The sequence below is a fragment of the Musa acuminata genome, unplaced genomic scaffold (genome assembly GCF_036884655.1).
Source record: "Musa acuminata AAA Group cultivar baxijiao unplaced genomic scaffold, Cavendish_Baxijiao_AAA HiC_scaffold_1139, whole genome shotgun sequence".
NCBI lineage: Eukaryota > Viridiplantae > Streptophyta > Magnoliopsida > Zingiberales > Musaceae > Musa > Musa acuminata.
The window spans coordinates 2,994,243-3,019,857 of record NW_027021351.1 but is presented as its reverse complement, the minus strand read 5'-3'; the positions used below and the strand labels follow the sequence as shown (position 1 = coordinate 3,019,857).

At 36.7% G+C, this 25,615-nt stretch overlaps 2 protein-coding genes across 8 annotated transcripts in view; one reads left to right on the top strand and one right to left on the bottom strand.

Annotated features, from left to right (window-relative positions):
* Nucleotides 1-4,516, bottom strand: part of LOC135671381 (probable RNA-dependent RNA polymerase 5) — a 38,844-nt gene extending 34,328 nt beyond the window's left edge. For 2 of the 5 annotated variants that reach the window (XR_010512738.1, XM_065179462.1), the window contains exons 1-5: nucleotides 4,104-4,516; nucleotides 3,828-3,960; nucleotides 2,147-2,276; nucleotides 1,521-1,595; nucleotides 121-313 (exon numbers count right to left, since the gene is read on the bottom strand). Coding sequence is in view for 4 of the 5 variants with exons in the window: in XM_065179462.1 (XP_065035534.1) it covers nucleotides 121-313; nucleotides 1,521-1,595; nucleotides 2,147-2,276; nucleotides 3,828-3,960; nucleotides 4,104-4,419 (847 nt within the window). In the remaining variant the exon portion in view is untranslated. Of the gene's footprint in view, nucleotides 1-120; nucleotides 314-1,520; nucleotides 1,596-2,146; nucleotides 2,277-3,827; nucleotides 3,963-4,103 lie in introns of those variants that run through there. The other 3 variants (XM_065179459.1, XM_065179460.1, XM_065179463.1) reach the window with 3 other exon arrangements.
* A 14,539-nt stretch (nucleotides 4,517-19,055) lies between these two features.
* On the top strand, nucleotides 19,056-23,588 carry LOC135671356 (receptor-like protein EIX2). 3 transcript variants are annotated; one of them, XR_010512731.1, is made up of 3 exons: nucleotides 19,057-19,416; nucleotides 19,496-21,871; nucleotides 23,334-23,588. XR_010512731.1 is itself a non-coding variant. In XM_065179414.1 (2 exons), the coding sequence occupies exon 2, from the start codon at nucleotides 19,503-19,505 to the stop codon at nucleotides 21,798-21,800; it is 2,298 nt and encodes a 765-aa protein (XP_065035486.1). In that variant the 5' UTR covers nucleotides 19,056-19,416; nucleotides 19,493-19,502; the 3' UTR covers nucleotides 21,801-22,004. The 3 variants fall into 3 exon arrangements, 2 of the variants coding, with proteins under 2 accessions (XP_065035486.1, XP_065035485.1); XM_065179414.1 differs by lacking the exon at nucleotides 23,334-23,588 and having other exon boundaries at nucleotides 19,056-19,416; nucleotides 19,493-22,004; XM_065179413.1 differs by lacking the exon at nucleotides 23,334-23,588 and having other exon boundaries at nucleotides 19,496-22,004.
* The last annotated feature ends 2,027 nt before the right edge of the window (nucleotides 23,589-25,615 follow it).

Sequence of the window (25,615 nt, the reverse complement as noted above, 5' to 3'; positions counted from 1 at the left end):
TAAGCAAGTATAGATTTATCAATCCACTCTCACTCCCAAAACTGATGAGACCAGACTTATCGCAAACATTAAGCTGCAACAAAGAATTATGACAAAGAAAGTTAAAGAAAATAACCTTACCAAAAAATTGATACCATCGTAAACCCACAAAAATCCCCTCTTCAGCAACTTTGTGGTATACTGAGTTAGATATTTGAAAACTACAAGATGATCTTTTTTCTCCACTCATTTCATCAGTGAATTTTACCAACAAGACATTGTCATCACCTAAGATCCGCTGCAGATGAGTTCTCTGAAGTTGAAGATAGGGACCCTGAACATGTACTTGCATAACTAAATTTTGTGATACAAAACAAAAAGACTAGAGTGCTCATGAATTCATATCCCATCTCTGAATATTAGGAGAAGAAGACGACCATGAAATTTGACAAAGAGAATGTCAGTTATGAAGAGCAGAATATAAACAACAATTTAAAATACGGTGCATATTTCACCAATAAAAAAATCGGCTGACTTTTTTTTTTGTTAAGGATGGGGTGGTTTTGTACTTTCACTTAGACCTCCTTTTCCGTTGAATGCTATTGTTATTCTCCTAAATACTTACTTTCTTTTTCCCACTCGTATCAACACAGGTCCTTGTCTTCATCAGGAGTTATGTGCCCAGCACATCTTCTGAACTAAATATTTTCCAAACTTATTATACAAAAGAATGAAACAAGATAAATCTGACTGAACAGTAAGTAAGGCAGTACTCTACAGATTTTGCATACATACATATGTAGTATTGTCACAGTTTAGTCAATTTATCCTTGTTTTCCCCACAAAGCAACCAGCTCACTATAAACTTTTCTTTTTGTGTTCATATTTTAAAATACTATGAATTTAAAATCCAATAACAAGGTGATGTTTTGGAAAGCAGAAGCTATTGCTTATACTAATTGAAAGCCCTGGCATGACAAAAAATTGATTCAAGAAGTCTAATAGTAGCTCAAATAAGCTAAATGAACTCCGATTGCCAAATGATCAATACTGTAAATCATGTGCCGCTGACAACATAACCTAGCTCAATGAATAAAAGAACAGAATGGGGAATTTGAATCTTCTACATACCCAAAAAGACTGTAAATCAAGAAGTCTATTTGGGAAAGCAGAATTTAAAAGCAGAAGTCTATTTGGGAAAGTAGAAGACTGTAAATCTTCTACATCCCCACAAAGCAACCAGCTCACTATAAACTTTTCTTTTTGTGTTCATATTTTAAAATACTATGAATTTAAAATCCAATAACAAGGTGATGTTTTGGAAAGCAGAAGCTATTACTTATACTAATTGAAAGCCCTGGCATGACAAAAAATTGATTCAAGAAGTCTAATAGTAGCTCAAATAAGCTAAATGAACTCCGATTGCCAAATGATCAATACTGTAAATCATGTGCCGCTGACAACAAAACCTAGCTCAATGAATAAAAGAACAGAATGGGGAATTTGAATCTTCTACATACCCAAAAAGACTAGTAACATACCTTAAATGTAAAATTTCTCTCTAAGTCAACGTGACAATGGTATACATGAGCCTTACCGGAATCCCAGTCCATATTCTGCAAGCCAGAGAAAGAAAAATCATTAGGTGTAGACATGGAAGGCTTTCTCATGCATGCGACAACACGACAAACATGAATGTTATTCCTTTCCCAAATTCTGAAAAACCAAATTCGGTTGAGGAGAATAGGTCCAGCGTTGAGATCTTTCCCAAATTATTTCCCAGTACAAAAGTCTCAAGCTTCAAGGGCAGGCGTGGAGTATTAGAAATTAAGCACAAGTTATTTCCTGGTTCAAAAGTCTCAAGCTTTAAAGGCAAATGATTCTTAAAGAATTATGGAAATGAACAATGGAAGTAACCAGAATGGTTAAGACACTTCAAAAAAACAAATACAGAACAAACTATATGAAACTCCAACACTTAAATTATATTAGTCAATTCCACTAAAGAAGTTCATCAAGATGGCCCCCTTCAAACTTTCCCTACATTTTACTAATATATTTTCAAAAGATATTTCAAAGAATGTGCCAAATTGAGGAATTATTTTGGTGAATATGAACTTAAGAACAACTATATTTTTATAGAGTAGTTGTGAATGGTAAGTTTTACCTTTCTCCTATCTAGCTCAGAAATGCACTTAGACCCAACTTCTTTCCAAACTTCCAACTCGAATTGCTTCATCGGCCATAATTGTATTTTCTCAATAAAATCAACTGATATCAACTCTTCTAGTTTATTCCTGGGAAAGCAAAAGAAAATCGGTATCAGCTAGTTAAGCCAAAACTGTTTCAGATGTATTCAACTTGCTAAGTGCCACTCCCATCCTGAACGAACTAAAAATTGTAACCAACACAATGCAACCAGCTATAGGGGCTTCAGGTCCTCAATGACCTACCATTTACAAATTGTTCATCTAGGTATCCTCAGACATACATTGCATGATGAAAACAAGTTTATGACAGAATGTTATCTTCCCACCCACTATGACAAAGAAAATGAAGATTCCTTGAACGAATAAGGAATCATCAACTTTATTATTTCTCCAAACATAATCACTCATCGTGCAGCAACACTTTCCAGCACATAAGTCATAAACTGAAAGGTTGACCAGGAAATTATAAATTTTTATGATGAGGAGCAAAATTTGTCTGTGCACGTCTGTACCTTAATGGTTGACATTGTCCACAATTAGCTGTAAATTGAGGACAAAACAAAAGGCTAATCAGCCAGTAAGCTCCTCCGCACTCCAAAAGCCTAGATATAAGATGCGCCCCCTTTTTTCCTCTCAAGAAGGGTTAATGATGAGGAAAGTTCAACATTACTTAATAAATAAACCTGAATCGATAATTTCAGATCAGGTAATGTATCAACTGAAGTTTCAGCATGGAAGTGTCCCAGCCTCTCAGGTCATCAAGCTTTTTGGCATTGCATGACCATTTTCAAGAGGAATTGGAAGGACGTATCATCTAAAATGCTTTCTTCTTTTAATAGATTGCTTCACTTATGCTCCCTTGCACAAAGGGCCCAGGCAAGACAAAAGATATATGATACACTCCCTAGTCTTCATTCAGACAATTCAACACTCGGAAGAATGCTCAATGACATTTTAATCTGTGCCAGAACAAATAAAAACCAGATGGATCAGGCCCATATTTGTTTGGTATGGGAAACACTGTGTTGACACCAAAATAACAGCATTTCTTTGAACATATACAAATTGGCTACCGCAGAGACAAAATTGCAAATTGAGAATTTAAACTCGCAAGGCAGTCAGCAAAACTTGGCATTTAATCTGCCAAGTTTGCAAGATGAAGTTACATGATGCGGACAACAATAAAATAAATTTCAAACAATAGAATCTTTAATGCTTCCACATATCTGGTGATGAATATAATTGCAGGTAAAACGTATTCACAGGTAAAAATCAGAAGTTCATATTCGTATGGCATTCAGATGTGCTTTCAAGAAGCAACTTAGAGCCGAATGATTGCTCATGTTGCTACAGAAACTGAAAAGGCAGAAAGACAGTTTGACAATTTCTGGCTCGAAGGTGCGTAGGATGTTAAAAATATTGAAGTGTTCTCTATGACTCGATTTTATATACTTCACAAACATTTCGTATTCAAAATTGATCTTCCGAAAAGGGTAAAATAAGTATCTCGTTGTCTTTCTTGCATAACCCAAAAGATCACCTCAGGACCTCCTAATGTACCTCCACATGGCCATTTAGCATTTCCTTGAGCTATCAGGAAATCAAGAACATTAAACCAAAAGTAGCGCCATCACTGACCTTCCGATATAACTAAGGATCAAGAAAGCCTTTCTAAATTCGAGCCTGCCCAAAGCCACGAGCTGCGGACTTGCCATCTGCCCCGATGGCAAACTCCCCTCAAATCTTGGCGTGCACGCATGTGGTTCTTCTGCTACGGAAGCAAAAGCGAAACGGTAGTCGATAGTTCAACGAAGACCCAAAGCCGAGTTTGTAAAAGACAAACAGGCTCTATCTTTTCTAACGAAAAAAGGAATTTTTTTGTTTAAACTAAAGCAAGAAAACGTAGTTTCCCACCTGCAACCGAGTTAGGGCCAGAGGACGGGGAATGGGGAAAGCAGGCGCTCGCATGGGTGGAGGCCTGGGCGGCGTTCGGTCGGCTAGCCATGTACATGATCAGCGCGGACAAATTCTTGATTCTGCGGGAGGACACCTTCCGCAGGATGTCCAAGGCAGCGGCCTCCCCTAGGTCGGCGAGGGCCTTCCTCGCTACGGGGTCCGGTGGGAGTAGCGACTTCTCCCGGCAGATCCGCTCGATCAGGTCCTCCGCAGCGCTCGGTAGCCGGAGTTGGGGACCGATCCCCGCAAGCAGCGACAAAGGAGGGTGCCCCATCGATGGATCCCGCGGAAGAGGAATTCGTGTCCGGAGGGGGGATGCTTCGACGATGCTATTCCTTCCTTAGGAAGGAAGCAGCAGCGGCAGCAGAACCGAGCGCACAACGGCCTTTTCGAAAAAATAAACGTGAGAGATCCACTTCAAAAGCTAGTATATTTGTTCTCTTACACTCTCACATCTCGATTCTCCACGGATGCAAGTCCTACGCATCAACCGTTGGATGGCATTCGCTTCATGGTAGACGGATGCTATGGTACTTGGAGAGCATCCTAATCTTTTCTTTCCGTACGAAACTGGTTTGTCGCTTTGGACAGCTGCGTTGAAAGCAGACGTACGGAAAGGAGGAAGTTTATTTTAATAATAATAATAATAATAATAATAATAGTAGAGATTAATATTTACGATCACTTAAAATATTTTTTTAAATTATTTTTTTATGAATTAATATATATATACATATAATTTATAATTTAATTCTAATAAAATTTGTTTATTTCTCACTTCTTCTTTTTTTTCTTTCTTCTTCTCCTCTCCTCTTGCGGTAGCTACACCAGGCGATAGAGAGCTAGAGGGAAGGGTGTTACGAGCAAAAGGTGGTAGTGCAAGATCGATCGATGATGGTTGACAAATACTAACGACCTCAGGCGACAGGGAAGGAGAGGGAAGGGGTGAGGGAGCCACGGTCCGATATAAAGAGAAATAAATTTTTATATAATAATAAATAATAGCAAGTCGTAACACGTAACAAAATTAAATGGAATTACAATCAAATAAAACACTATGATTTACGTGAAAAATCCCTCCAATATGAAGGGTAAAAACTATAGGGTAAACTAGAGATAATCCACTATAAAATTAATGAATATACAAATCTCAATCTCTTGCATAAAATCATAGCAACAATCACAAGATAATAACTATGATACAAAGATCACGTCACTGTGCACAATATCCAAATTCTCCCCAAGTAATCACAACAAGAATCTACTGTAGATCTGATCTAACCTGAGATAAGAACACTACATGATTGAGAACAGCCTCTCTACATTATCCTTGTTTTCTTCCCTTTCAGTGTATGGAGATCAATAATGGATCTCGGTACAATACCCTCGAGTCGATTGCCTCCTAGATCAAGAAAAGTGAGTCTAAGTCTCTAATTGCAGTAAGAATAATGCCATGGAACTCGGAATTAAAAATATCAAGATATGTAAGACTACTAATATTCTCCAACCATTTGGATAAGACGGTAAAAGAGATGGTAAAGATGACATGGACGATAGAAGCTGGGATGCTATTGAGACCAACGAAAGACATACTTAACACTTGGAGGGACAATGGTTAGGTCTAACCGACTGAGCTTCAAGGAGGTAAGATGAGAGAGACAATCGAGGTTGTCAAGAAGGGGGTGCAAAGACATAAAGCAACTCTTAGATTAAGAACGTAGATGCTTTTGAAAGGTTCCCCACCCGAGTAGGTATTCCTCCCATGAAATATGTATGAGATAGATTAGGTTATTTTAGTTTCTTGAAGGAGCCAATGAATCCCAGGATCCAGATTCCTCTGAAATCATTGGAGCTAAGATCCAAGTGCTTCAGGTGAGATAAAGCAAGTAATGATGAGTTTATCCTCTCACCGCGTAATGCCCAATCATTTGTATTTGTGCTCCGAAGGTCCAACTTGACGATATGGCCAGTGGGGGTGTGGCAAATGACGTAACGGTCTTAGCCTACCCAAGAAGATAGCTAGTTATAGGCATCAAGGATGCCGACCTTCAAGTCCAAAGGAAGAGTAGTCTAGTTCAACTATATCTTCCATTACTAGATAGAAAAAATATATAAGATTATCACGAGTAGAACAAGATAAAATATTATATCTTTCACTTAAAATTTTTTATAACTTTAAAAATTTTATATTTCATTACCCGATATATAGGAGTTTTATAGTCATACATTACATTAATTATATTTAAAATAAATCATTTAAAAAATATTTTTTTTTTTCAAGAATCAAAAGCCAATTTAGTTTGTTAATTTATTTCTCCTCTTGATGCAATGAACCTCTTTCTCTTAATACACTGAACCTTTTTATGATACTTTAATAAGTTAAATTTTAACATTCACCTCCCTTGAACTTATTCCATCTAACATACAAAGTTTCTTTCAAAGTTGTTAAGATATTTCAAATTTGAGAGATTGTATAAATATATTAGTCACTTATTAATTTGTCTTGATATAAACTAGTTTTATTTTTTTATTTTTGACATGATCTCTTATAAAATAAAATCTTATATCGATGTGCTTCGATTTTTCATGATAGACTGGATTCTTGGCTAAGACAATAACTAATTTATTACTAATATAAATCTTGATTAACTTATTCTGCGGTATATGAAGTTCTTGAAATAATCTTCTTAACTATATTGCATGACAAACACAAGAAGATACTACTATATATTCTGCTTCATATGTTATTTTTTTTAAGACCATGTGAATGTAGTTTTACTAAAATAAAATATAAATCCAATTGTACTCTTTCGATTATCGTAACTTTGGACGTAATCACTATCATTATATCAAATAAGCTCTAACCTTTTAGATGATGAATAGAATATTTCATACTCGATTATCCCTTTAACATATAGTAAATTTTTTTTGGAAATATTTAAATGAGATATCTTAGGAGCTTCTATGTATCTACTTATTAAACCAACTCTAAATAATATATCAGGTCGAGTGCATGTCAAATATCTTAAACATCCAACTAAATTTTTATAATAAGTTGGATTAATATATTTACCTTCACCTTCCTTGTTTAACTTGGTGCCATATTCCATAAGTATATTTGTAGAGTGACAATCTTCCGTGAAAAATTTCTTTAGAACCTCCTTTGTATAATTTTCTTATGAGATGAAAATTCTTTCATTATCTTGTACAACTTCAATACTGATAAAATAAGTTATTAGGCCTAAGTTGGTCATCTCAAACTCTTTCTTCATAAAGTGCTTAAAGTCTTTAATTATGAAGATATTATTACTTATAAAAATTAAATCATCTACAAACATGCATATAAATAAGATATCTTTATCAGAGTTAAATTTCATATAGAAAGCATGTTCATATGGATATTTAGAAAATTTATTTTGAATAAAATAAGTATATATTCAAGAATTCCATGCTCATGGAGCTTGTTTAAGCCCATAAAGCACTCTTTTAACTTGTATACCTTATCTTGTTATTCATGAATATTAAAACCACGGGTTATTGAATATATATCTCTTCTTCAAAAGCTCCATTAAGAAAAATATTGATTTCACATCCATTTATAAAATTTTTTATTTCATTTGAGCTGTTAAGGAAATAAATAATCTCATTGTCTCCAATCGAATAATTGGTTCAAATACTTCTTCATAGTCAATCTCATATTCTTATTTGTAGTCCTCCGTAACCAATCATGCTTTGTATTTCTACACCTCTTCTTGTGCATTTCTTTTTGTTTTTAAAATCTATTTTACACCAATTGCTTAGTGATCTTCTAGAAGTGTAGTAAGTTCCCATGTATTATTTTTGTTAATAGCACAAATCTTCTTGTTCATAGTTTGTCACTATTTTTTTTCTCTACAAACTTATTTGAAGGTTGATGGATTATATCGTATAAAAAGATAAAAAAAAGAAAGCTCATCATTGTTAGTATTGATCATTCAAGTAACATCATATAGCTCCTAAGTTATTTTTATCCTTAAAATCGGACTTCTTGAATCATGTGACCTAGCCAATCTAGGTGATGATTCAAGTAAAGACTTTTCGGTGCTTGTTTGTATTATATCATCCTCTTCTAAATATATAGTTTTCTTATGTTGCTCATCACTTTTCCGGTTTCAAATCCATTATTTCTCAAACTCAATATCTCTTAGCATCACAACTTTGTTTGCGATATGATTATAGAGTTTGTAACCATTAGAATTCTTAGCATAACCTAACAAGATGCATTTTTAATTTTTATTCTTAAGTTTTGTTCTCTTTTCTTCTGGTATCTTAGCTAATATAACACTTCCGTAAAATTCTCAAATGATTTAACTCTTGGTTTATGTAAGCTTCAACTTCTTTTAGTGTTATATTACCAATTCTCTTTGTCGAAAAAAAAAATGTTAAGCAAATAAAATGATCTCCCCAAAATTCTTTAGGAATTCTTTAGCTAATTAAGCCAAAATTGTTTCAGATGCATTCAACTTGCTAAGTGCCACTCCCATCCTGAACGAACTAAAAATTGTAACCAACACAATGCAACCAGCTATAGGGGCTTCAGGTCCTCAATGACCTACCAGTTACAAATTGTTCATCTATGTATCCTCAGACATACATTGCATGATGAAAACACGTATGTGACAGAATGTTATCTTCCCACCTGCTATGACAAAGAAAATGAAGATTCCTTGTACGAATAATGAATCATCAACTTTACTATTTCTCCAAACACAATCACTCATCGTGCAGCAACACTTTCTAGCACATAAGTCGTAAAATTCGTCTGTGCATGTCTGTACCTTAATGATTGACATTGTCCACACAGTTAGCTGTAAATTGAGTACAGTAAGATAATCAGCCAGTAAGCTCCATTTTTTCCTCTGAAGAAGGGTTAATGACGAGGAAAGTTCAACATGACTTAATAACTAAACCTGAATCGATAATTTCATATCAGGTAATGTATCAACTGAAGTTTCACCATGAAAGTTGATGAGGATAGTAATTATGATAAGACTCGGCTGACGTCAGTCGACGCCTCACGCCTCGATCGACGCGACTGCACTCAGTCAACCGAACCGGAACACCGACCGAGGCGCATTAATGCCTACTCAGGCGCGGTTCTTCATGCCACGCCAGCACCCATGTCAGACGCTATCAGCCTGCCTCTTACAGGCGGGCACATCAAACAGCAGTAAGCTTCCCTATAAATACCCTCTCGTTCATCAGAGAAAGGGGACGGACAGTGACACATACAAACACTTCATCTTCTGAAACCCCCTCCACATCTTCTGCTAACTTGATCGTCGAATGGGTCGGGTCGTACCTCCCGACCCGACCTTTGTGCAGGAGCGAAGACGAGGGTCCCCGCCGGCCGCGCGGACGACGAGCCCCTGCTCGGAGGAGACGACGACCCGTCTCGATCGGACACCGCCCCCGACCTCCTCAGCGGGCTCGAGGAACGCCCCCAGGGAAATCCCCGTCTTCCGGATCCGAACCGAGCCGCGTCGGCCCCGAGGTCATGGCTCTCAAAGTTGTTTCCCGCAACAGAAGTGTCCCAGCCTCTCATGTCATCAATCTTTTCGGCATCGCATGACCATTTTCAAGAGGAATTGGAAGGACGTATCATCTAAAATGCTTTCTTCTTTTAATAGATTGCTTCACTTGTGCTCCCTTGCACAAAGGGCCCAGGCAAGACAAAAGATATATGATACACTCCCTGGTCTTCATTCGAGCCTGCCCAAAGCCACGAGCTGCGGACTTGCCATCTGCCCCGATGGCAAACTCCCCTCAAATCTTGGCGTGCACGCATGTGGTTCTTCTGCTACGGAAGCAAAAGCGAAACGGTAGTCGATAGTTCAACGAAGACCCCAAAGCCCAGTTTGTAAAAGACAAACAAGCTCTATCTTTTCTTACGAAAAAAGGAATTTTTTTGTTTAAACTAAAGCAAGAAAACGTAGTTTCCCACCTGCAACCGAGTTAGGGCCAGAGGACGGGGAATGGGGAAAGCAGGCGCTCGCATGGGTGGAGGCCTGGGCGGCGTCCGGTCGGCTAGCCATGTACATGATCGGCGCAGACAAATTCTTGGTTCTGCGGGAGGACACCTTCCGCACGACGTCCAAGGCAGCGGCCTCCCCTAGGCCGGCGAGGGCCTTCCTCGCTACGGGGTCCGGTGTGATAGAAGATAAGATTTTCCCACTATATGAGGAAATCTTGGGTGTAACTTGGCGAAGTACCCAAGCCGTATGAAGGGAGCCAGCAGAGAAGTTGGAACATGGAGCAGAGGCACAGTGTTTTTCTTAGACAGAGGTCAAGGACATGAGCTCTTGCAGAGGCAAGAGCAGGATCATGTTGTTCCATGGGTCCTTCATTCTGACGGAGTGGACTCATCTTGCATGGTGCCAAAGACGAAGGGAGCTTCGGGGCACATGCACCTTATCTCGGAGGAGCATTTGATGAAGGAACTAAGGCGACTCAATTTGCGGAGGTGAAGTTGAGTTCAGAAGGCCTTAGCATGGGGCAAGAGGACGCAGAGGCGGGTACTCTTGAAGAATATGCCACAGTGTTGCCATTCGAGTTGCTATGAAGGAAGCGGTGCGCAGCGGAGATTGTGCTGGTAGGGGCAGAGGCCCAGGATCCAGACAATGGTGCACAAATTACAGTGAAGTCGGTGGACTTCGGGAGCTACTAGGCGACGGACTGTCCTAGAGCAGTGCTTCATCTAGGTGTGACCCAAGAGTGGGTGGATGAAGGTCGATTGCCAAAGGAGCGAACAAAATCGAAGGTGGAGGAGACCCTGCGATGTATTGGCAGAGGCCACACATGGAGGGTTCACAATTCGAGTTTATTCCCCAAGGATCAGAATGCAATGGAGATGTCACCAGGAGGCGACATGGTGCAGCGGATCGTGGTGGAACAGTTCGTGGCAATGCGATACACACGATAGTGCGTCCCGTGAGGGATGAGATCATATGGAGGTATGATCGGGAGCTACTGGGAGCTCCGCTTCGGTGAACAACACGACGGCAAGAAGGGCTATGGATTCAAGGAGTGAAGGCCATGGTACCGCAGAGGCGGGTCTTCCGGGCGTGCACCGAATTTTGCATTGGATGAAAACCTTGGTCATCAGCATATGGGGGCTGGGTTCCACCAAGGGAAAATCTTATCTTCTATCATGCCCCCGCAAGATGGTGCTCCTGACAAGGATACCAATCTTGGATCATCTTCTATCACGGTGGGAGTAGCGACTTCTCCCGCCAGATCCGCTCGATCAGGTCCTCCGCAGCGCTCGGTAGCCGGAGTTGGGGACCGTTCCCCGCAAGCAGCGACAAAGGAGGGTGCCCCATCGATGGATCCCGCGGAAGAGGAATTCGTGTCCGGAGGGGGGATGCTTCGATGATGCCATTCCTTCCTTAGGAAGGAAGCAGCAGCGGCAGCAGAACCGAGCGCACGACGGCCTTTTCGAAAAAATAAACGTGAGAGATCCGCTTCAAAAGCTAGTATATTTGTTCTCTTACACTCTCACATCTCGATTCTCCACGGATGCAAGTCCCACGCATCAACCGTTGGATGGCAATCGCTTCATGGTAGACGGACGCTACAGTAATTGGAGAGCATCCTAATCTTTTCGTTCCGTACGAAACTGGTTTGTCGCTTTTGAGAGCTGCGTTGAAAGCAGACGTACGGAAAGAGGAAGTTTTATTTTAATAATAATAATAATAATAGTAGAGATTAATATTTACGATCACTTTAAATATTTTAAATTATTTTTTTTTATAAATTAATATATATATATATATAAGGTTTTATAATATATTTCAGTTGAGAGTTTTTAAGACTTTTAATATATTTTAAAATAAAGGATATACTTCCCCCCTTTTTTTACATAATCTTAAGCTTATAATTAAAAAAATCTTATAATATCTATATTATTTATTTAAAAGAATGATAATAAGAAACATTCTCACTTATAATATTTTTTTAATTAACTTACAGTGTTTTTGTCATCTACTCTTTTTTCCTTCTCAAAAGTTATTAACATGAGGTTATAAATAACAAAAAAAGGGGGGGATTGTAAATAGTATTCTCCAAAAAAATAAATACAAAAGAAAAAGGAAAATTCGAAATCACAAAATTACCCTCCACCCACGAATTATGGGCCATATGTCGATGGGTGTGAGCCCTAATTGGAAGCCGGAAACCTTATTGGGCCGGCCGGCCGGTCCATCGTTTGAGACAGCGCACGTGGTCTAACCAAACGGTAAACGGTAACAACTACATAACGCACTGCCAGTCGCCACCACCTATCACCACACACGCGATCGCGGAGCGGAAATGGCGCCGCTGCTCTTCGCCGTGGGATTCCTCCTCAGCCCCTCCGCTCTCTTCATCCCACCCACCAGAAACCTGGCGCTCTTCCTCCTCCGGCTGCACCGCTTCGCGAGCTCCAGCTTCCGTCGCCTTCGTCTCGAACTCGCCGACCTCCGTCGCTGATCGCTCCCACCCTCCTCCCTCTTCACATGATCTGGCGGCCGTCATCATGTAGCATCGATCTCCTGCGCCGCCATAATTATGCTCGGCTCCAGTATACGACTATGTTCCGATGATACGACTTCCCATATATATGTACGTATATCGATCGTAAAGATGTTTATGATGCAATGGCCAAACTATGAGTGTGTGCCTCTTTCTTTATGGTGATATCTTTGCCACTGTTCTTCATTTGTTACCGTCGGTGATTGTAACGAAGAAGAGCAAGGCAGAGAGAATTGTAATAACCCATCCAAAATGATCAAAAATGGCCAAAATATAGCTCGGTTATGTCATGCGAGTGTGCATATTTGGGATCAGATTTCTGATTAATCCAAACTTAAAAAGATCAAGTCGACGGTAGGTTATGTTGAGTATAGTGAGTGTGTAGCATTTCGATTAGTCCTACATTAAAAATGAATAAGGTTAAAATTAATCTATAAAGATCAGATGAGTATATTATTAAATATTTTAACTTAAGAGAGCCAACATAATATTTGAATATGAAAGGACTCGATTAGGAAGAGACTATATATGAATAAAGTCAAATGACTAGTCATAACGTGGAATTATTATTGGTGCACCTTATATGTATTATGCTAGGATTTAAGCTTAAATAGGGTTTAAGTATTTTGATTAGTGGTTTAGGTTAAGTAAAATTGATACGCCAAACCTATCAAATTCGGATCGTGACAAAATCTTTTCGAGAAAAGAATTTTATCTCATAAAAATATTCTCTTTTGTATATATTTATATTTTTTAGAAAAACAAACTATATTATAAAAAAAAAGAGTACAATGAATGAAGTGAGAATAATCAAACAAAGGCCAATAATTTTGGCTAATAGTCCTTCAAAGTAAGATAGTACCTCACAAAATTAGTTAATCAAATTAAACATCCATTTCCTTCTCTCTATAAACATGTAAGTTCTTATATTTGTTTGTGGAAATACGAAACAAACATTAATATGGTTCGATATCCTTTATCTACATTTATGAAAATTCTTCCTATACACTCTCTCACATAATTCTTGGCTCTCATAAGATTTAACAAACTCGAAAGCGAGTCACATTGGCAATAATAATCGCATCCACCTCGATTTCAATTCGCTCCAACACATCTATCTTAGCAAGAAATCAGCCCCTCACTCCTCAATACGTTCCTTACTTTCCTTTCTGTTAAGAGCAGAGAATTAAGCTCGATATTGATGTTGTTCATGTGGAAAATATTGAGAGAAGGAAAGACTTTTGACTCTTTGTTAGATGCATACATGATTTCCCCGATAATACGACACCAGCCCACCATCACCACCACCTGCACACCATGCAATTAGAGAGCTCTTTGTTTAGGTCATTGTTTGCCCTTGTTTTCCATGGCCAACACCATAATCTCATGTGACATGGGGTGGTGTGCCAATGGAGATTTAAAGTTCATGTCCCACCAAAATCATTGGTTTATGCATTAGTTGCTATAATGACTTGTCTTCAGATATGCTGATGAAAATTAAGAAATAGTCACATGCATGCAACAACGACAAAACATTGTTACTAGCAATAGTCACCGCCAGCCCTTGCGGGCCCGTAGGCGCCGCCCGCTCTCGCGGAAACTGCTGCAGGCAGCCTGCCGACAGCCAGCCAAACGCCTTTGCGAGGGCAGCAACAGTTGCTGCCATTTCTTACCTTTCTGCGTAACAATTTTGATGTGAAAAGTATTGCTAAAACATAATATTTAAAACTAATCTATTACATAAATAACCTGGTTCTGATATCATTGTAGAGAAATCTAGGAGTGACATCACATACACAGTAGAAAAACATAAAATAAAAAATTCTAAATTTTCCAAAAGGTGTTCATCATCGTGTGAAGATTGATGCACGAAAATCGCTACACAGAAAACCAAGTGTGAGATAGTTATGTTACTTAGGGAGATCGTATATCCCTGAATCCTTATAGATCTGTAGGAGAGGATGAAGGAGGTCAAGTGTCCTCCTCTCTAACGGTGATCCATACAGCAAGACTGTGACAACGCTCCTCAAATCTTCATGCCTACTATATGAGGAGAAGAAGGAGAGAGGAGAATAAGAGGTGACAACTAGAAAGCCCCAGCCTATGAGTCTTTAGTTTCCTCCGATTTATAGAGGTCCCTAGTTAACCCTAATGGATCATGCCCTATTAGGTATTGGATCTCCATCCAACTACCCAGCCTATTAGATTACTGAATCTCTATCCAACAATCTCTCATTGACTCTTATTGGATCTCATGTATAGAATCCAATAATTCATAGGCTTATTGGATATTCAATAAGATAGGGGCTCCAGTGGATATCTCATATCCGAACCTCTACTCATCGCAACACCTACCATATGTGTGTGACTCTCTAGACCCAATATCGAGCTGACCATAAGTCATACCTATCAAAACTCATTATGGTTCAGTGAATTATTATCTCTATAATAATTCACTCGAATCATCGACTACGGATGTACTACACCACTACTTCGCAATCCTCAAACGATATAGGGGAATCCAATCCTTTGGACTTATTTATCGTCAGTTACTATGTACCTATAGTCCCTCATTCATCTAATATCTCAGAGATCATATATCGGGCAAGGTCCTGTTAAGCCCATATAGTTTCTCCTTAAGTCTCGCTCTAATCGGATTCTCCCAGAAAACTATTTTTCTCTCAATCTGAATGACCTTCGCCAAGGATTTGTTTGAGCAAGAATACACAGGATATTCCTCTCATGATACCGAGAGCAGATGATCCTCTATCGAAACTCAATAGCCCTTGTAAGATTGGTTACCACTCCCAATAACCAACTATACTATATTTGAAACTTCCAAACCTATAAGTCTGATATCAAATAGTAGAGTACTTATATAGAACATCCTTGGTGTCTCAAGTCTAAAGACTAGATACACTATTAAGACTACAGAATTGCTGTCTGACAATAAGGCATCATCAACCATCCAGTATTCCGTAAGTAGATCAATCAATGAACTCATTCTCTAATGAGTACCTACATTGTATCTTTAGTGTCCCCATACAAGCAGCTATGAGGCCAGTTGCATCCATCATATGGATGGGTATATAGCACACTAGTCCGTTCGATTATCTCGATGTCCCTCTCGAGTAACCTATAATCGGAATTAAAATGATAAAATACCAAATATATAATAAGCAAAAAGATCACGTGTCAAGTCATACGTGCCATCACTCATGTGATTAGCTTACAGGGCACCTATGACTAGCACTATAAACTCAGTTTGTATTTACTTTTTGATTTTCATTGTCATTACTTATTGATTCAATTGTTTAGTACTCTCACTTGCTCTCTAAGTTTAAACGTATTTCTGATACGATTTCATTGAACGAAAATTTTCAAACTGAGGTTTTTACGAAAGCACTAATTCAACCCCCACTTTTAGTGCCGATAAAGTCCTAACAGCTATAACCTTAAGACAAGCTTGATCGATACTTCAAAATAAATTTCAAGGTTCATTGAAAGTGATTATAATAAAACTTTAGACCCTTCATAATTTAAAATTTTATTCATGAAAAATAATGAATCGATGTAAGAATTTCTTTCCCGAGTGATTTAAATTATTACTCAAATAAAATCTTATGATAAATATCTTAATGATTATATTATTATTGTAAAAGTTATGAGAAGCTTAACTCTAAAATTTGATCCTGTTGTTGCTACAATTAATGAGTCAAAAAATTTATCTATATTTTTTATTTGATGAACTAATAGGTTCCTTGTAAGCACATGAAGCAAGTTTGAACAAGTCATTTAAAAAAAGTAAAGAAAAGGTATTTTAAACTATGAAGAAGTCTTCTACTTCAAAAAAAAAAAGAGAATAAAATTGAACAAGAATAGGACATGATAAAAGAGATTTTTATGGTAGAGGAAGAGAATGATGATACATTGATGGATACGATGAACAAAAACAATCAAATTATGATAAAAAAAAACTACAAGAGTGGAATTTAATGTCACTATTATAAAAGTTTGGTCACATAGAAGCATATTGTTAGAAAAAGAAAAGTAAATAAGCTATACGGAGGAAAAGCAATAAGTTGTTTATGACTCATTCATAAGTTAATGATGCTTCAAATAATATTTGATTTTTAAATAGTGGATGTCCTATTCATATGTTATTTTTAAATCAAATAACATTTGATTTTTAAATAATTTTGGATAGAAGCAATTGCAATAATAGTTTATTTGTTAAATACTTCATCAATAATTGTTATGAATCAAACTCATTTGATGCTTAGTATGGTTTGAATTCAAGTGTAAATCATCTAAGAATTTTTGGTTATAATGCTTATGTTTTGATAAATTCATAAAACCATCATAAGCTTCATAAAAAAATATAAAAAATATATTTTAATTGGTTATCCTTTACGATCCAAAAATATCGATCGCATAATCCTATTCGTGGTAAAGTTATTATTAACAAAAATATTATGTTTGATGAAAAGATAAGTTAAAATTAGGAGAACAATGAAGGTGAAAAACAAATTTAGTTTCCAGTAAAACTAGACACTCCATAGAATTAAGTGATAGATTTTGTTTCAACAAGTTCATCATCAACCTCACATAGTAGCAATTCATATTCATCAAATGATTTCTCAATAGAATATCGTATAGTCCTCGACATATTGGTATTCCTTACAATAAGTTCATCAAGTTTGCTATTTTCTATAGACAAGAAGGCATCGAGAGAGTTTATAATGTTGTATAGTCCTTAACAGATTAGTATAAGTGAATGAATAAGACTTTGGCAAGAACTAAAGGATTACCGGGTATTACAAGTCCTAAGTCCGACCAAGTTATTTTGGGTTGAAATAGTAAGAATCGCTTGTTATGTTATTAATCAATCTCTCTCGATCGCGATTAACCTAAAGACGCCTGTGAAGATGTGGATTGATAAGCCAGTTGATTATTCTTCCTTATCAGGTCACATGGTATCTATGTCTTTTGATTATTCAATTTTCATGTGTTGGACTCATATCTTATTAGGCCAAGTACATATATATATTATTTATTCCTAAAGTTTCAAGATAGACTCAACTACCTTGATTTGTTGCTCTTACATATGCATGTTCAAGCAAGTTTGTTGCCCAACACAATCTTGATTATTGTTCTTTGTTAAATTAGAATTTGATTACCTAATATATGGATTGGATTCAAAGGCAACCAATGTCCATTTCCGAAAGAATTTTTATCTTAATCCTTTTTAAATCTACTAAGAGAAATTTAAGAACACCCAAATGTGTATCTCTCTCATCGACATCTTAGATTTATGGTACATGTATCGAAATAAATTCTAATTGATTAAATTTTTTTTTTTTTTTTTTAGATCTCTAATCTAAATTCTAGTTTACCGCAAGTCAAAGTCTTCTTGGCCAACGACGTGTAGAAAAAGAATCCATGGAATGCAGCTTAGGGATGTGAGGTTTCTCACCGCTCATCTTCGTCTGTCAAACAGTGCTTATCCCACTGATTGAGAACGATGCTATCGGTTTCCAAAATTCTATCTAATCATAAAGTTTAATTTATTATTCCAACCACACATATATTTCATGCCCAATTTATATATCATGGATAATGGGTACCAATTTATATATTTCAAAAGAGCAATCAAGAGAATTAATAACGGAATAAAATTATCTCACGAGTCAATCCAAATATATTTGGTATATCATCTCCAATGGACCTTCAAGAAATTATTTTCTATTTCTATTTAGAAATGAAACTCCAAAGAGTCTACTTTTCCAAGTAAATTAGGTACCGAAGAAATTTAATTCTAATCAAGAAATAAAAAAATAAAAAGAAATACTGACTATTTTGCACCCAAGTTATTTCGGTCAGTCAACTGTTTCTGAGTCAAAGTGGTGTAGTCTCGATCAATTCTATGCATTTATACTTGGCTTCACGTTCATGATCCACATGATGCTCTGCATCATAACCACTGGTTCCGTCCGTCCGAACTCTTACCCCTTTCGTCACATATGAAGGTGACTTGTGTGCTCTCAGTCGAAGTCTTCTTTAGAGAGCGAGTCGGTACAATTAATTCCATGCATGAGTATATATTTAATATAAAAACTTTAATCTATTTTAATTCATCTCTCATCTCAAATTTTATACCTAAAGTATTACTTTACATGAGCTCTTATTTTATAAAGGGTAAACTTAAGGTTTCAATTTTAATTATATCTTGGATAGAATTCATAAATCAAAATTCTATCTAACCATAAAGTTTAATTTATTATTCCAACCACACATAGCAAGCAAGCTGAGTGAGCTATGCCCAATTTATATATCATGGATAATGGGTGCCACACATAGCATGCACCTCCACCTTCATCCTGTTCTTCTGACTGTGGCGGCTTGGAGTAGGTAGTTAGGTAAGGGAGGGATATCAAACTGCGCGCCATGGGTTTCCCTTTACGCTTCTTATCATCATTGTCGTTGTGCCTCTTGGCCCTCCTCCTCCACCGGGCCACGGTGACAAGTGGGTGTTTCAGCATGGAGAGGGAGGCACTGTTGGACTTCAAAGCTGGTGTCCGAGACACCCGCAACCGGCTATCTTCTTGGACGGGCCACCACTGTTGCACATGGAAGGGAGTGACCTGCGACACCACCACTGGCCACGTCGTCATGCTGGACCTCCGAAACACAAATTTTACAGATGATCGGGCATTACGCGGTGAGAGGATGATGAACTCGTCATTGCTTGCTTTATCTCATTTGAAGCACTTGGATCTTAGCGTCAATGATTTCAGCAGGATCCGCATGCCGGAATTCATCGGCTCCTTCAAGAAACTGAGATACCTCAATCTATCTTTTACATATTTCATGGGAGGAATACCTGCTCGGCTGGGGAACCTTTCGAGCCTCTACGTTCTTGATCTAAACGATGCTTTAGATTTTGCATACCATGTTGACAACCTCGACTGGCTCTCCCATCTTACCTCCCTGAAGAACCTGGACTTGAGCTGGTTGAAGCTAACCGGTGCCCCAGATTGGTTCTCATCCGTGAACACGCTGCCATCCCTCCAAGTGTTAAGTATGTCTTATGTTGGTCTCGATACCATCCCAGCATCTGTTGTCCACGTCAACTTCACCTCCTCTCTTACCGTCCTTGATCTCTCCTTGAATAATTTCGACTCCACCTTACCCAAATGGTTGTGGAATATTAGTGGTCTTACCCATCTTGATCTTCATGAATCTGGGTTCTATGGGGTTATTCCTGATGCAATTGGAGACTTGGGCAGACTGAAAGAATTATATATGTCGGACAACCAATTGACAGGAAATTTGAGCGGTTGGCTGGAGCAAATGACGAATCTCATCATTTTGGATCTCAGCTATAATTTATTCAACGGTTCCATGCCTTCCTCCTCCGTTGGTAAGTTGTCTAATCTCACTGAATTGTATCTCGATGGAAATTGTCTGGGAGGTGTCATTTCAGAAGTTCATTTTGAGAATCTTACGAGATTGCAAGTATTAGACTTGTATGACAACTCCATCACCATATCAATTGGCCAAAGTTGGGTCCCCCCTTTCCAACTCAGATTAGTAGGTTTAGCCAAATGTCAGTTGGGACCTCAATTTCCAGAATGGTTGCAGTTTCAAACACAGATCGAAGAATTATATTTGGCAGACTGTAAAATTGCAGGGACAATGCCCGCTTGGTTTTGGAATATTTCATCTTCTACCATCATATTTTTAGACCTTTCCAACAACCAAATAGGAGGCAAGCTGCCATCTTCTTTAAAGTTCACCAAGTTGGAAAGATTACAGTTGGATTCCAACAGATTTGAAGGTCCATTGCCAACGATGCTACCGTCTACACTCGATACTCTATTCCTCTCCAATAATTCCTTTACAGGGCAATTGCCGATATGGCCCCATGTTTACTCAGTGGCACTCTCTGATAACATGCTTGATGGTGGCTTATCTTCATCAATCTGCCAATGGACATTTCTCGTATACCTTGACCTTTCGAACAACAAATTACTTGGTGAGATCCCTTATTGTCTGGGAAAATCATTACAAATCCTTAAATTCTTGATTTTGGACAACAATCACATCTCGGGTGAAATTCCACACACGATCGGTTTTTTAAGTGAGCTTCAGCTATTGCAATTGAAAAATAACAGTTTTTCGGGTGAGGTTCCTTTGTCATTGAAAAATTGTACAAAGTTACAGTTTCTTGATCTGGCTCAAAATAATCTTGTTGGAAGTATAATGCTATGGATGGGAGAAAATCTACGACAACTGGTAGTACTTCGTCTACGTTCAAATATGTTTTCTGGAGTTATTCCTTGGCAACTTGCTCGATTTGAACAGCTTCAAATATTGGATCTTGCTAATAACAATTTCTCTGGATCAATACCTCACAACATTGGTAATTTAAATACCATGAGATCGACAACACTTTATAATGAATCTTGTGATTATGAATCAGATGTCTTTACAAAGGGACAAGATCTTTATTATTTACAATGCAGCATGCGACGTATGAAAAGTTTAGATTTTTCAAACAATCATCTAACCGGAGAGATACCAAAAGGAATTGGAGACCTTGCAGGACTCAAGAACTTAAATTTGTCAAGAAATCATTTACAAGGGAAAATCCCTTGGGAGATAGAAGGAATGAAATCATTAGAATCTCTTGATCTATCGATAAATGATCTTTCTGGTAGCATTCCTGAGAGCTTATCGGCTTTATATTCTTTGAGCTATTTGAATTTGTCATATAATAATCTTTCGGGAAGGATACCAACTGGTTATCAACTCCAAACACTCAATGATCCATCCATTTACATGGGCAATGCCGACTTATGTGGACCACCAACTTTCAAAAGTTGTTTTAATAATAAAACAACTCAAAATGATATACAAGAGTACAAGAAGGAGATTCCCGAGTGGCTATGGTTTTATATCAGCATGGTACTAGGATATGTGATGGGATTTTGGACCTTTTGTGGTATACTCTTCCTGAAAGATGCATGGAGGCATGCTTATTTTCGTACGATTGATGATATATATGATCGGTTCTGGGTGCAATGGCATTTAATCTTTTGACGATTGTTTAAACTTTAATCCTAAAATTTCTAGTGTGGATGATCCAAGGCTGTACCGTAGATGGGGACAAGGTATGTCATCACTCTACTTTTTATTTATATGGTATTTTGGATTCCTAGATGCTGGCTGTGATCAATGAAAGAAGAATTTGTATTGTTGATCTAAGAAAGGATGGGCTGCTATATTTATGGTGTTTGAGATCAATTTCTATGTAATGTGGTTGTTTACGGTCTTCTTCTATTTGATGTTTGCATAATTATAACATCATGCAAGAGTTGACGTTTGCATAATTACAACATCATGCAAGAGTTGGCTCATAGTTTTAAAGTAAAGAAATATTACAAAAAGAAGAGAACTACAACCAAGTCTTTCGTATGAAGATATAGTTTAAATATATGCTATATTGATTTTAAAGGAACAAACACATTACTTTCTAAATAATAATAAATTAGAGGAAGAGAGGGGTGGCTTTGGTAGGGGAAGAAAAGAGGAGAAAAAAATAAAATAGGTGTGAGATTTAATAAGGATGTTGTTTTTGTTTCAAGAGAGTAAGTTTTAAATTTGAAAGAGTATATATATGTATGATTTTGAATTCCTATTCATTCCCTACTAATCAGAGAGTAAATAGAGCTATAGATTAATTATTTTAAAATTATTAACTATGTTGTGATTTTAGAGAAAAAAATAGTCATTCTCAGATAAGAAAGAAAATATTATGATTTTTTATTGGATTGGTTTATATTATTTGAATGATTTGGAAAAGAAAGAGAGTTTTGATCACCATATCAGTTATAATAATTTATGATTAACGTAAGTATCGAATGATTATGTCTAACTTGTTTTCTAATTTAATAATATATTTGTTAATAATGAAATTATGTGATTTGCAAATGTTAAATTGGCTTTTGAAAATAAACTTTTCGATATTGCATTTGTTTAAATAATTAAAATATTTAATTAGTATATTTTCCAATGCTATATTGTTGAACATATTTCAAATAAGGTGTTAATATGTTAATTTAGATGATGGTTAATTGTTCTCAATTAGTTGGTTTTGATTTAGACTTTATCAATTGTTGTTGTACATTGGTCTGAGATAGAGATAAATGTATTACCTATATCATGGAGATTAAATATGATTTTGATCCTTGTCACAAGGATACGATATGGTCATAGCCATTAGCACTTCTGACTTCTTTTAATACATGCCCTTTGTTATAATCATGACTATGGATGAATTTAGATATGAAGGCTTAGTTATACTTATATTGATTCATGATTGATTAATAATAATCTTGGCATTAAAATGAAATCTATCCACTTAAGTTTTGTTATGCAAATGTATTAAAAAATTATGGTGTCTTACGTGCTTATTAAGCTAAAAAGTTGTGATTTGAAAAGCATGTAAAGATATGTTTGCTCTTTATATAAGTGTATAGTTTTATAAAATGCATTCATGAGAAGTTTTGCTAATACATGAGATTTGGTGTTTACTAAGTTGTGGTTGCTCATATCCTTGTTAAAATTTTTCAGATGCCTGCGAGTAGATTGAATTTGGTTATGTATCAAGGCAACAAATTATATTGTTTATGGTTCAAACTTTTGAGACTTGTGATGTAATAATTCATTAGTGGGATGTCTTTGGTGAACTTATTTGTGTTTGAGAGTTCAATATATCGCTGCCGTATATTATGGACGTATCTGTTTTGTATTGTGTCAAGTGCATGTATTTGGATTTAAGTTGCGTACAAGTTTAAGCCTTGCAATTCTCATATGAAAACTTATGGAACCGTGGTTATTATATTATGACATATGTTGTGATGATGAATGATTAAGAGAGCGAGATGTTGACAACAACTCTGCCAGGTTTATGTAATTGGAGGTGATGGATCTAAAAAAGGTGCCTATGCAATATTTAGGGGTAATTATAAAATAAAAACCCTTTAACATGTGTTTTTGTTGGTATCTGTTTACTTTCTAAGTTCAATGCATCGCGACGACAAATTTTTGTACTTCTCCTCTTGATGATTAATTCCTCCTCCTTGAATTATCTAATGTGTTTCAGGAAATCTAAAGGTTTGGCTAAAATTTTCTATTGTTGGTATTACAAAATATTATAGATAATAACATTTTAGAATTATTATATGATAGTTCAGTTTTTTTCTAATAAACCTGTAATCATCATTTTTTCTATTTAAAATGATTTGGTAACTTTCGTCTATCCGAAGAAAATTAAAATTTTCATTATGTGAGATCAATTAAAGATTTGGATTATCCTCACTCAAGCACAATTATCTTTATATATCTTCTCCTATTAACATCAAATAATTTATATCTTTCTTTCAAGAGGAATCAAAGTATTTTTCACATCTTGTTCTCACTTAAAATCTAAAGATATATAGAATATCTATAAAAGAAATAAACCTCTTCGATAAGACTCCTAAGATAATAGCACTCTAACCCGTTTAATGCTACTCCAATTTAATGGTAAGATCAGCTACAAAACTTCAGATACGTTGTGAAAGAGTAATTACTGTGGATCGAAAAGAGTTGATGCTTAAATCAAATCAAACTTTTTCTCATTAGCTAGACTTGCATGAATTAATAGCCAGTCACAAATTAGTGAACATATAATAGAAGTTGAAAACCAATTTATGGTTTGAAACTAGAGATCAGTATAGAATCATTTATACATCTACATTGATCACTAGAGTTTGGATCCACATGGAATTATAAATTGTGTCAAGCCTACTCATAGATCACAATAGTTAGGCAAGTTAGATGAATAGGTCTCTTAACATGTAGAATTATCCTCTTTATAAGAAATATTAAATATATATATATATATATATATATATATATATATAGTAAAACCCTTAATTATAAATATTAAAATATATTTATCTTTTTTTCGTTGGGTCACTTTCAATGATTAAGAGGAGGAGAATGAGAAGAATAAAAAAAGAAAGGAAAAAAAGAGGTAAGGAGTGAAGAAGATTTTATTAGAATCAGTTATAAATTAAAGATGTATATGTCTATTTATAAAGAGATAAATTAGGAATATTAAAAGTTATTAACATGAGGTTATAAATAATAAAAGAAAAAGGAGGGATTATAAAGAGTGTTCTCCAAAAGAAAATTCTAAAGAAAAAAAAAATCACAAAATTACCCTCCACCCATGAATTATGGGCCACATGTCGATGGGTATGAGCGCTAATTGGGAGCCGAAAAACGTATTGGGCCGGTCGATCGGTCCATTGTTTGAGATAGCACACGAGGTCAAACCAAACGGTAAGCGGTAACAACTACATAACACACTACCAACCGTCACCACCTCTCATCACACACACGCGATCGCGGAGCAGAAATGGCATCACTGCTCTTCGTCGTGGGGTTCCTCCTCAGCCCCTCCGCTCTCTTCATCCCACCCACTAGAAACTTGACGCTCTTCCTCCTCCAGCTGCATCGCTTCGTGAGCTCCAACTTCCGCTGTTAACATAAAAATCTGTAATATGCTATATTAAATGATCTTTTATGCTAGGATTGAAATTAAAGATAATTAGATCTAGTTTTACGATGCGTATCTTTTGATACCATCTGAAAAAGATATCTCTGTTTTGATCTGCAAGGGTATCATCTTTAGATCCAAGATCATTGTCAATCTGCAAGAGAATTAGAATCATCTATGAGATACGTAACCTCTCTTCTTTTGCAGTACTTAGAGGTCTTGTTTATTTATAGGTGAAAGTAGAAGGTCTAGGATAAGTAATTAGAAGAGTTCCTCCGGCATCTCCTAAGGAATCCTACTGGATCTT

What these genes read in the sequence shown, in the direction of transcription:
- LOC135671356 (XM_065179414.1), top strand. Translation starts at nt 19,503, where the DNA reads ATGCCGGAATTCATCGGCTCCTTCAAGAAACTGAGATACCTCAATCTA.